At 36.2% G+C, this 12,971-nt stretch overlaps 1 protein-coding gene and 1 pseudogene across 1 annotated transcript; both read right to left on the reverse strand.

The window, feature by feature from the left end:
• Window positions 1-3,048: 3,048 nt before the first annotated feature.
• Window positions 3,049-3,830, reverse strand: LOC135226310 (gastrula zinc finger protein XlCGF7.1-like). Its single transcript, XM_064265751.1, has 2 exons — window positions 3,647-3,830; window positions 3,049-3,260 (listed from the first exon to the last, which is right to left on the reverse strand). Exons 1-2 carry the CDS (start codon window positions 3,828-3,830, stop codon window positions 3,049-3,051), a joined length of 396 nt encoding a protein of 131 aa, XP_064121821.1.
• Window positions 3,831-8,577: 4,747 nt separating this feature from the next.
• LOC135226311 (putative nuclease HARBI1) lies at window positions 8,578-11,575 on the reverse strand (annotated as a pseudogene).
• Between the last annotated feature and the right edge of the window lie 1,396 nt (window positions 11,576-12,971).

Genomic DNA, 12,971 nt, shown 5'->3' on the forward strand with positions numbered 1-12,971 from the left:
TTCCAACCCATTGTAAAATTTTAACCTGCTCTGAAATTCATGCACCTTGTAACATGCTGGAGATGGAGGGAGGTACGACCTTGGCATATGCCTACAAATGAGACCCTTGCTCTATCTATTCTGCATTTACACACAATTACCAATGTATTACCTTACAAGAGATAAATATCTGCTTAAGCTGAAAGCTACATGATGTGAAAATAAGGTTCCCATTCGTATGACATCATCAGCTGATAACAGTGCTACAAAATCAAAGTTTATGATGTTATCAAGCCACGAGAGACCAAGTGATTATTGGTAGGTGATGGACCAGTAACAGTAACGTTGATATGAACCCTCCTAGAGTGGTGATTTGCAATTTTGACAGGATGGATGAAATGATCAATATAAACAAATGAAAGGGGATGAAAAATATGAGCAGTAGGCGTTAATGACTGCTAGCCACCACTGGTGTTTTTAAATTTATCAAGGGAATGCACTTGAAAGTGCCTGATATAGCAGACTGAAACCTTCAGCATGCAGCATGTTCACCTCAAATATGACTAATGTATTTATGGGTGAGTGTTGTTTGCTTTATGTTTAGTAAGAGAGAAAGATCTCTTGTGAAAGATGCACAGACTCTACTGATAGTTCCTTTGAGCCAGAGATCTATCATCTTCAAATCCACTGGTGTGAAGCTGGCACAAACTATAGTCAAACTCAGCCTTTTTGGCCACTGGGGCGTTGGTCTTGTTTACCCTGGATTTTCCACACCATTGCCACTTCTCCCAAGGTAGGTACTTCCGCCCCACCTTTCTCTCTTCTCTCTTCTTGCATTCAGCCTCTGACCACCATTCTTGATTTGCTTTGGAGCAAATCCTTTTAACTGTCCTTTTGCTTACTTTGGCGGCTTTGGCTGTGTCTGCCGTAGGCCTTTTCATCTCAAAAAGTACCGATTAACATTATAAATGATTTCCTTAGTCTGACTGTGCATGCGGGGGCAACGAGAAGCGGGAGGTGTTTACATGGTAGGTACGTGACACAGAATGACCTTGTCGGGCTGAGGTGGCAACGGAGCACTAACCCAGCACAGAGGTGATGTTAAATCTCAGGAAAACATTTTTAGTAACATTCATTTCTTCATCAAAAACTTAGTCATTCTTAAACATATGAAGTTTCTATTATGAAACAGAGTAATTACCATATATTTAGTTAGTATAAAAAATATCAGAGACATTTTTTCATCACTGTCATGGCGTATTTAGAGAACTGTGGCAACTGTGCGGCCAATGCCTTGGCAGCCAAAAAGGCTGAGTTTGACTATAGTCCCACTTCTGTCAAAAACAAGACCACATTGTGGTGGTGTGTTACTTCAAAACTATACTATGTCATCAGCTCGTTCAATGCAAACCCACAAGAAATCATTGGGAAAAGTCACAGACTTCCAAAACATCCAAAAGTAAATAGTGAAGCACCTGCCTTCCAGACAGATGGGTCTATGAAATTAAATCATCGGTTAGGAAATATTATTTTAAAAGCTGGTCCGCATGGCAAGTGCCAGATGTACAGCACATGATAAAAGTGGGGAGAAAGTAAAAAAAATTTCTAAACACTCAAGCCAAAGGAGAATCAGTACAGTTTTGTCACAAAGAACAAATGATAATTTCCCTTTGATTTGTTAAAAATGCTAAATCTGATGTGATGTTAGATTGGTGACTACTATCCATCTGTTGATCTTGTCTTGGAAAGCTATTAGGTTTTCTCCCATAACGTCTAAAACATTAACTATCAAGTTGGTAACTGAAGACTGGTGAACATGTTCAGAGATGGTGGTAGAAATGACACACTCACTGACCTTGAGAACCCGTCTTTTGAGAGATTGATGGATAAATCCTCAGAGAATGAACATGCAGCACGTAAGCAATACACCAAGTTCATTAGACATGCTATTACTTCAAAGCTCAGAATACTGATACATTAAAGGGGTTTACCTGTGAATTCTCAAACATTTTAGCAAAAGTGAGTACATATTTTCATTTTCTAGGAATTTAGGATTTTGAAAACACTTTTTTCTTTCTAAATATGTACATAAGATATTTCCTATCCTGGAATATTGTCATACAATACTTAGTTTCACCTAGAAATTAATCAGTTTCTACACTAATATCCAATTCCAAAAGCATTATTTTTTGTTTGAATGAGGTACATATAGGGTTCACAAAAATGCTTCTCTAAAAGAGTGTTTGTCCTACTTGAATTCCCACGCTTTTCAAGACTCTCATTCAGAAAATGCTCCTTATCTACCGACAAAGGATTTTTCTTTATATCTTTACCACATTTATTTGCAAAAAAACCTGTTCCCTCCTTGGGTGACTTTACATACAAGCTGTCATATATTTGTCAGAGAAAATTCTGTCATGTTAGCAGGAAATAAATTACTTTTATCCATTTTAACTTACATGAGTTTGAAACTACTGTGAATTCTTCCACAAAATACAGAAAAAGGACTTTTTCCTCTGTAAGTCCATATTTCAACTTAAGATATTTTTATGAAACTATACTTTTCTGCATTCCCTATGACTTCTCTTCACTGTGACTAATCATGTGACTTCTGAGATTACATTTCTGAGAAAAGGCTTTCCCACATTTCAAGCAACTAAATGGCTTCTCTCCTGTATGAATCCACATATGATCAGTAAGATGAATCTGCTGAGAAAATGCCTTTGTACATTCGTTGCATTTAAATGGTTTCTCTCCAGTATGACTAACCATATGACTCCTCAGATATCTTTTTAAAGAGAATGCTTTCCCACATTCACTACAGCTGAACGGCTTTTCATCAGTGTGAATTCTAATATGTTTTTAACATCATTCTTCTGATAATATGCTTTCCCACAATGCATACACTGGAATGCCTTCTCTATGTCATGGCTATTCATGTGACTTATGAGGTGACTCTTCTTATAAAAAGCGTCCCCACATTCAGTACATATGAATGGTTTCTCTCCCGTATGGGTCCTCATGTGATCTGTTAGATTACTCTTTTGAGAAAATGCCTTTTCACACTCACTACAAGCGAAACGGCTTCTCTCCTGTGTGAATCCTCACATGCCTTGTCAAGTCTTTTTTACGGGAGAATGCTTTCCCACATTCAGTGCATAAGAACAGCCTCTCTCCAGTGTGACTGATCATGTGGGTCCTGAGGTCACTTTTCTGAGAAAATGCTTTGTCACATTCACAGCACCTGAACGGCTTCTCTCCGGTATGAACTCTCAAATGATCTGTAAGAATACTTTTCAGAGAAAAAGACTTCTCACATTCAGTGCATCCGAATGGCTTTTCCCCGGTGCGAATTCGCATATGATTTGTAAGAATACTTTTCTTTGAAATGTCCCTTTTCATTCGCTGCATCTGAACGGCCTCAAGCCAGTATGACTGTTCATATGGATTTTAAGGTAACTTTTCTGAGAAAATGCTTTCCCACATTCTGTGCACTTGAATGGCCTCTCTCCTGTATGAGTCCTTATATGATCAGTGAGGATACTCTTCCGAGAAAACGACTTCCAACATTCGCTGCACTTGAAAGGCTTTTCCGCAGATTGAATTTTCTCATGCGATTTAACACTGCCTTCCTGACAAACAGGTATGCTACACTCATCTTGAATACCTGTCCATATAAAGACACCTCCTTCTGTCTTAATTTCCTTTCTGCAAGCTAAGGGATCTTCATTTACTGATGGATCAATTGTGTATGAATATTTCACATCATCTTCATTGGACTCGTACAATTCTGGTTCAGTCTTGATTTCTACTGATGGATCCCAAGACACAGGGCCATATCCAGAAATCATACGATCGCATTTGTCAATACGAAGGCGATCGCTGTTGTATGGTCTCAAACAAAGGGTTGTCGTGGTATCCAGAAATCATACGACGGCCGAACTCCCATCGCATTGCCTCACTGGCTGAACAGTCTTACCAACATATGCGATTACTGGGAATGAAATGACTGGAATCGATGATTACAAGGCTGTATCAGTATCATAGACAATTTCTTTTAGTACCATAATACTAAATTGAAATGGCTTTATGTCTTTATTATTTATTATAAAAAGATACTGCATATCTGTAGTATATTTTGTATACTTGATATTTGCTGTCCTGATATGGCGTGGAAATCTGAACAAACAGTTACCGAGAGAAATTTACGCAACTTGCCAAGTTACCAGGATACTGGAATATGGAGCGTGCACCCCCCAGTAGCTGATTCTCAGCGTTTAATGCTGCTTAATTTGATGAAGGAGCATGAGTGTAACCAACGAACAATCTACGGGAAGTAGAACTTTGGAAAGAAAACGTCAGGCATGGCAAGAAATTACTTTGAAGTTCAACGCCATGTATCCAGACCAACCTCCACGGTCATCAATGTACGTCAAGCGCTGTTTCGACCACGTAAAACGCAAGTAAGGATGCATTTTTTTTTTTTAATTGTTGTCAGAGCAAATTTAGGCCGCTGTGGGCAAAATGGTGCGTAAACTATCAGTTAGGTTTAAATAAATTTATGCTATGAAAGGCCGAGGCTAGTGCTGCTTGCTCAATTGTTAACGCTACTCGCATCAGGCTAGCCTAGTGTAGCTTATCCAAGGGAACACTATTTTATCATCTAAAGCTATTATATTATATAAATATATTATCTTCAAATAAATAGAATGGGGCATAGTAGAATAGGCTGGCTTAGGCTATGCTAACCAAATCATAGGGGATGTGAGGGGTGCTCTGGAAAGGTTAGGTTAGTAATGTCTAGCTTATTACAAAAGCAGTTGGTGTATCAGGCATTAGGTTTGTATAATTTGATATGGATTTTTATTTATTAATGTTTATCATAGGAAATTTGGGTAATCTAATTTTGGTTTAGAATAGCTATGCGGAGGATCTTACAATTTCCTGGTGGATAGAAGGGCTAGAGCACACAGCAGTATTATCGTATTGTTAATGGGTGGATTTGCAACTAAATTAAACATTTATTAGCTTACAGCCAGTTTATTACTGTAAAAATTGATGGTAAAACTTTGGCTATTTTTCTTATGGGTAGCTATACCAGATTTTCCGAAGTATAAATACTGTTTACCCTAACGTGTGATACCTGCTTGCAAACTGGGCCAAGTGATTATTTTCAAAAGTTTAAGCCAACATTTGAGATCTTGGCTCTTGTCTGCAGGTGGTCAAATGATTTGGATTGGGCAACACCTGAAATAGGCTAACCTTTATTTTTTTATTGAGTTCACATTTATGCTAGCATGTCTGAAGCCTGAAGACTGCATAATGCCTACAGTCTTGGCTACGTTAGATTGTGGCAACTATGTGAACTGCTCAGGCTAGGCTACATTAACTGAAGTGGTATTAGGGGAAACAACCGAGTGAACTAGCTGATCCAGTCATGCCCACTTGTTGATCCACCCTCCGAAAAAGTACTTTTGCCTACTTCGAAAGGAGGGTACAGGTCTTGAGGTGTTGCTCCCACCACCGATGACTCATGACCGGTGCACATCTCCAGTGTCAGGACGTGTTAAAGAACTTTTTCGGAGGGTGGATCAACAAGCGGGCAAGACTGGATCAGCTAGACCACTCGGTTGTTTCCCTTATTATGCTTTATAATGTGCAGCCAACATTTCCAGCCACACAAAGGTCAAATTATTTTCTTAAGTGCTCATTAATATTTGTGTAAATGCTCAAATGACTTTTCTTACGAATTCAATCGTGCGACAGATGTTTTACTCATTATTCTGGAGGTGGAAGAGAAGTACACAGGATGGTAAGCTTTGTGTTATATTTTGAAATTTCATTACAATCTCTTTTTTTCTTATATTTTGAAATTTCATTTCAATCTATTTTTAAAGTCACAGTTGTAGAATACATTAGAAAGCCAATGGGAAAACATTATTATTCATAATATATATATATATATATATATATATATATATATATATATATATTTACTAGAGTGAAGCAGGAAGATGCTACTGTCAAGAAAAAGCTATGCAGAACTGGTGGTAGTCCTCCACCAGATCTTCGAAACCATTCAGAAGAGTTTGTGATAGCCACATCGCTGATGACAGAATTGATCATGGACAAAGATTTACTAGAAACATTTCATCCAGTTGACGAAACAGGAGAGCCCATACATGATGTTAAAATAAGTAAGTACTCTGATGTTTTCAAGAATGAAATTGATTAAATAGTGAACTTTCAACTTTTTGATGGCCATTACACTACCTGTCTGAAAAGTTTGTAGTGCCTTGGGGAAAGCAAAATGGTTATGTTTTTATTATTGATGACTGGGTTGAAGATAACATTTTAATGCTGTATGACCCTAAAGGTTCCAGCACTTGTATACTCAGTTTAGAAGTGCTGCAGAAGAGATTGACATCTAAGGTGCATTAGATCAATTATTTATTTTGCCTGATATTTTCAGGTATTATGGAGACACTACTTTCAACCTCAGCACAATCAGAAAGTGGTGTTTCGTCTAATCGTGAATCAAGATCCACATTCCTTAATCGGTCAGGTACGTCATTGGTACCGTCTTCAATGGAACACTTAATTTTGAAACCCATGGTTCCCCATGAAACTTCCCGACCTTCAACGCCTATTGTAACTCCAGGCAGAACTTCACCAAAATTGCGCAACACATCACGGGATGTATCTCCAATACCTCGGTCTTCTACACCCACAAACAGCACATTCTTCAACCAAAAAATTAAAATTAGATGATGCATACATCAAGTGTATGGAAAGACAAGAGGAACTGCATAATCTCAGAATGGAAAATGAAAAGGAGCAACATATAATGGCCAAAAAAGAGCATGAACTAAAGGTGAAATTGATTAACAATATGAATGAAATGCACTCATCAGCAATGACTGTGTTTGCTAACTTGAATGCTTTTCTTAACTGCAAAATCTGCCTATGAAGCAATGCGCAACTCGTATGAATAAACTAGGTATTGGTTGGTTTATGGAATTTAGCCTTATTGCTAGGGTTACAGTAGGTGTTATTTCCATAGATCACGTGTTTGCTTTTAGGAGAGAAAAATGGCTCCACTGATAGGTGTGTTTGTTAAATGAAGGTTTCATCATAAGGTCAGCCTTCACTTAACTCTATTATTTCTTTAATGCTGAATGGCCATAGTTGCCCCATTGCTTGACGTTATGCCTAAATTTCATAAACCAAACCAACCCCATTTCATATTTTTCTATGCTGTGATGTAGTGTTAGTATATATTTTATTTTATACCTATGGTATATGAAGGTGCTCTCATGAATCAGGTGTTCCTATTTGTAAGTTAGTGTATACTTCCAAATATTCATTTCTTAGTTTGTATGCTGTTACATAGGTTTAATATGTCCATTTGCATCGTGATATTAGGTATTATATAATAGTGCTTTAAAGAATCTGATGTTAAGTGAAATTAGGTATTGAGTATCATATATGTCCATTTGCATCTTGATATTAAGTATTATATTGTTTTGATGAATCTGATGTTAAGTGAAATTAGGTATTGAGTATCATACATTACAAGATTTACTTCGAAATTATATTTTCAAAATTGGTAGCCTATGCTGTGATAGGGATAATATGTACTAACAGGATAATTTATCAATTAATCAGAGTTTAGAACATCTTAGGGCTAGTATAATATTTTAATGTCCCTCTTATTACTTTGGCCATATTTTTATGATATACTTACTTAAAGATTGCCCTCGCCTTCTGCAGGACACTGGCTCTTGCGTTGGTAGCCCGTTATGATATAATTCTTAAACCATTGTTTCTAAATAATGTATATTAGACATCATAAGTAAAGGTCTAAGTAATGGTGTTGTGATTTGACCTGAACCACAGGTCCAGATAGCTATGATTTAACCTGAATCACAAGTTGTGTTCAGATTTTTTTTATCACCATTTTCATCTTGCAAGTACAACAGTCTTGTCTTTCTCAGGGTGTCAGATTGACAAATATGGTAATAGTTCCTGAATAAATCTTTTCTTATGTTAAAAAATAATATTTATTCTTTCAGTCAATTCTCGTAATCTAGAATGAATTACATCTTTTTAACCATAGATTGCTTTTGCTATTGAATATTTTTTTCAGGATGAACCAGAAAATATAATAAATCCATTAGTGTTCATTTTTAAAGGCAAACATGTAAGTTATATTTTCAAATTTCATTAAGTCAATAAGAAGTGTATTTTCATTTTCTTGGTATCATGTTCAATTTACCTAGCACATACAGCTGTTAGCTCTGACAAAAGCATTCTTGGGTTAATGTGTTGTCACTTTATTCAATTCAATATTTAAAATGCTTCTTAATGCAAGTGTAATAAGATTATAGATTTATTGTTATTAAAGTGCAAATTACCAAAAGTGGGGGTTCCTTGTACTACTTTCAACCTAATTAACAGAAAATAAATACATAATCTATTTAAACTTAAAAAAAAACCGTCAACAATGTGGGCCCTACGTTGAGCTCCTTGGATATTGTCAGCCCTTTCAGTGATACCCACATCAGGTTTACCAGGATCATTCATTCAAGATTTTCTTCATCCTGAGAGGTATTCTGTAGTATTCTTTGTTATTGCACAATTATGAAGGACTGCACAAGCAATTATTATGTTCTTAGTATTATCCAACTTTGTTCTGACCGGTATTGATAATTGCAAACCTTTATTTAAGCAGTCCTCTGGCAAGTTCTTTAAGATTGCAAGTGTTGATGTGCGCAGCATTGTAACGTCTATGTTTATGTGTATTGCGAGCAAGAAATGGTGTCATTATATAAGAACGGCATGGATAATCACTGTCTCCCAACAAAAAACCTCTATACATGACCGACTCTAGGCTCTGTTAGTCTTGAAGTAGAAAATATTCTGGAGTTATGAGCACTGCTTGGCCAATTTACAATTACATTAGTGAACCTCAAAGAAGCATCACATACAACCACGACATTTATAGAAAAAAGGTTTTTTCTGCACCTGTACAATTCCGCATTAAGACCTCCTGGACTCTATAGGTATATATGTGTACCATCCACACAGCCTATCACACCAAGCATTCCAGCTATTTTTGATAACTCCATCATCATTTTGTTCTCATCCTGTGGAGTTAGGAATTTGATAAATTATTGTGCAAGGATGGCAATAGCAGCATAAACATCCGTAAGGCACCTCGACACACTACTCTGGGCCATATCTGAACAATCTCCCAATGTCTACTGGAAATTTCCAGTTGCCATGTACCATAAGGTTACCAAAAATTGATTGCGTGGAGAAATTATTTTTCCTTGTAAAGAAATAAAAGAAAAACGCAACTGTAATATACTGCATCACTATTACTGTCATCAACCAAACTTTTCATAACTAAAGTACTAAGTATCTGTCTAAACACAACAGGAAGGACAACTGTTCAAGCTGGAAAAAGGAAATTAGTTTGTTAAATTCGTAAAAGATATAAGGAGTAATATGATCAAGACTGAATAAAAACATTGTCTAGGAAAACTCACTGAGTATTATATTAGTCGTATTACTAACTAGATTGTCACCCCAATTAGAAAGCAAGTAACTATATACCCAAAGGTACCAATAGGGAAAGCAGCCCAGGAAAAAGTGAGGATAGAGTATGTATAAAAAGGGGAAAAAATACAACATAAAATCAACACTGTATAGATACTAAAAGTGCTGTGATTACTTGCATAGATGAGACAGGAAGAATGCTGATAATGCAAGACCCATTTAGAGGAGGGAGGTTTAAAAGGCAGTAGAAGTGTGAAATTTGAAAAGGCAGCTGAAATGGATGGCATAAATGAGGAAAGGCTGAAACTCTGAAGGGAAATTGTAATAAGACTAGATGAACCTAATGGGCAATTTAGCATGAAGGCAAAGTAAAGTAACCTAACATAAGGATTCTGTGGGGGAGGGTTAGTGACCAGTAACTGGTGCCTGATTCATAGAGTTGCTGTCAGATCTAGTAGCTTCAAGCATCAGCTGCTGGTGCAGATAAGTTTCTCTAGGCCCTTCTATTTATTTTTTCCTTTTCCTCTTTCTGGAGTCCATTTTGACCTTGTGCTTCCTTATTCTTGTGCTTATTAAGTTTTCTGGTGCTAAATGTCAAACAGTTTTCAGTGTCTGGCTTTTGACCAAAATTTCATATTGAACATACACTAAAAGATGAAATGGAAATTGAAATTTGAACGTTTTCCCTGTACGTATTAAAAAAAAAAAGAAGAAGGAAAGGCTGAATAAATAGTGTTTCTAATGCTCAATACATACATAATATATACACAAGTGCCTTGGATATACCAACCTCTTTGGTCCAGACAATTAGGTTAGTGAGGTTCAGTGGACAGTTCCTTTGAAAGTCTGCATTGCTGTTGAAACTTTTTCTGATCTATTCAATTTTTGTTTCGCCGCCTCAGCCTGTTTACTTACGGATGCATATTTAAGTCAGGTGGGGGCCAAAAGGGGGTGAAGCCCAGGTGTAGGAATGGAACACAGCATTCTAAGATGGTTTTGGTATCTAGGTATTAACCTAACGGAAATACTGAAAATTCCTTATTAAATTTATCAATACAGGGAGAGAGAGAGAGAAGAAATACTTCTCCGTAACTGAACTAAAATTTTATATAGCCTGTAAGAAATCAGTAATTTGGCTTAGGTACAACGAGATTTGGCAATTCACTACCTGTGAAAGCCATCGCAACCCATACCTATTGGTAGCCACTACCATAGGCAATTAGCTTCATCCTTTTTTTAAAGGCTTGGACAATCTCATTTTAGTATCACATGGAACCTAGCCTAGTCATTTACACTTCCATACTTTCTTATTACAAACAGCCTACGTGGAATTTCACGCTTGCATCACCAGCCTACTTGAGAGCTTCAATTGGCTGTTCTGATTTTAACTTTCTTGGGCAATATAATACTACCACATTAAGCTTTCTAGACGTATACCATTTTAAAACGTAATTCTGTATTGAAAAGGAAATTCTAAACACGTCAACGAAGCCTATTTTGAAGAAAAAGAATTCCAAGACAGCTAACCTACCGCTTATTTTTGTTACGATGAGCTCGAATTCATCCGTCGTCGGTATTTACGGTAAGCAAAGACTTCTTAAAAGAATTCCTTTCAAGATCTTTGTTGTGCTTTTATTCGTGTCTTTTTACCACAAATTGTTTCATATTTTCGATAGACATTGTAGATAAGTCACTTTGGCAAATGTGTTTTGATGCAGAGTTGAAATTTACATTCTTTCAATTCTGCCATCGCAAGGGGGTAGCCATGCGACACGTCGCTCACTATGGTTCCAAAATTACATCGTTAAATGCGAAGGCCTGCGTATGTTCGTGTGGTTTCTGGATACGGCAAGACCATGACGATCGCATACAAAGAACCGTCGTATGATTTCTGGATACGGCCCACAGAGCTATCATTACTGGCTGTGTTAATGCCCCCCAAGTTTTCATTTTCATGACTAACAGGAGAAGTTGATGATGAACCTTCAATTTCACCTTTTGAAGGAAATTCTACAGAAAGTTCTTTATTCATTTCAGCTGATTTCAATACTCTGCAAAATGGAATTTACCCAAGAACTTCATATCTACAAGATGAGAGTTAACCAGTAGGATATTATATTTTAGAAGAAAAGAGTAGCTAACACATAACAAATCCGCTTGCTCCCAATTGCCCATTTCTAAAAAGTAAGAAACGCTATACCTTTTAATAATTTTCTTCCATAAGAGATTTACATTCTACAAAAGAAGGGTGAAGTAAGAGCTACTTTAACAGTTTGTTTACAAAAGAGAGCTAACTTCATGCATAATATTTTCCTACATACAGTAAATTCAGAGCACACTGTAATTTCTTTGATAATCATTCTCACAAACTGAACAGGATCAACTTAGCTCAAAATTAATACACACATCATTTCTCGGGCTACATCTGATCAATGAGGCTGTAATGGATAAGAATGACCACCATAACTACCTCACTCATTATCTTTACAGAAGAGCTTGTTGCAGTCAGTAAACAATACTGCTTAACAAGAAATTACTAAGATGCATGTTTTTACGAGTGCAGAGCAGTAACTGCATTTTAATGGAGTACTGTAGTCATGTCATGGCTAATGCAAAACAAATAAATCATTGAACTGGAATCTTATTGGAGGAAAAAAATCATGGTACAATAATCTACTGTATATATTCATATATATATATAATATATATACATATATTATATTATATATATTATGATAATATATATATATTATATATATATATATATATACATATCTATATATATATATTATAATATATATTATATATAAAAATATAATATTATATATATATATATATTATATATATAAATATCATTAATAGAATCTAATAATATATTTTATATAATATACATATATATGGAGAGTCAAAAGTATAAAAAATTAAATTTTCAAGTTCTCTCTCTCTCTCTCTCTCTCTCTCTCTCTCTCTCTCTCTCTCTCTCGTTCTCTCTCTCCTTCCCCATCTCTCTCTCTCTCTCTCTCTCAGATGGTATGGCTAAATTTGATTTGGAAAGCTCTGTCCCTCTCAGCCCCATGCAATACAAAAGGAAGGTAACCTTGTTTCATTTTCTTACCCAGGAGGACCTACCAAACGGAATAGCTTGGAACTCGGCAACGTTTCTCAGTCGATAAAACGATTTCCTTAAAAATACGAATTTCGAACACCTCCAACGCTATTCTGTTCTTGTATCAGTCCTAGCTCTCTAGGTATCAAAGTTTGATACAAAATAGCAATTCCATATATCTCAGGAAGGATATAGTGTGTCACGTTTTTACGTATAATTCTTACAGTCTGAATGTAATTCTCAGGGAGGATAAACACAGAAAAAAGCACTTTTTTTAAACTTCTTTCTTAGTAATTCCACATCACATTGGAAAATAAATTAC

The sequence above is a fragment of the Macrobrachium nipponense genome, chromosome 14 (assembly GCF_015104395.2).
Source record: "Macrobrachium nipponense isolate FS-2020 chromosome 14, ASM1510439v2, whole genome shotgun sequence".
Lineage (NCBI taxonomy): Eukaryota > Metazoa > Arthropoda > Malacostraca > Decapoda > Palaemonidae > Macrobrachium > Macrobrachium nipponense.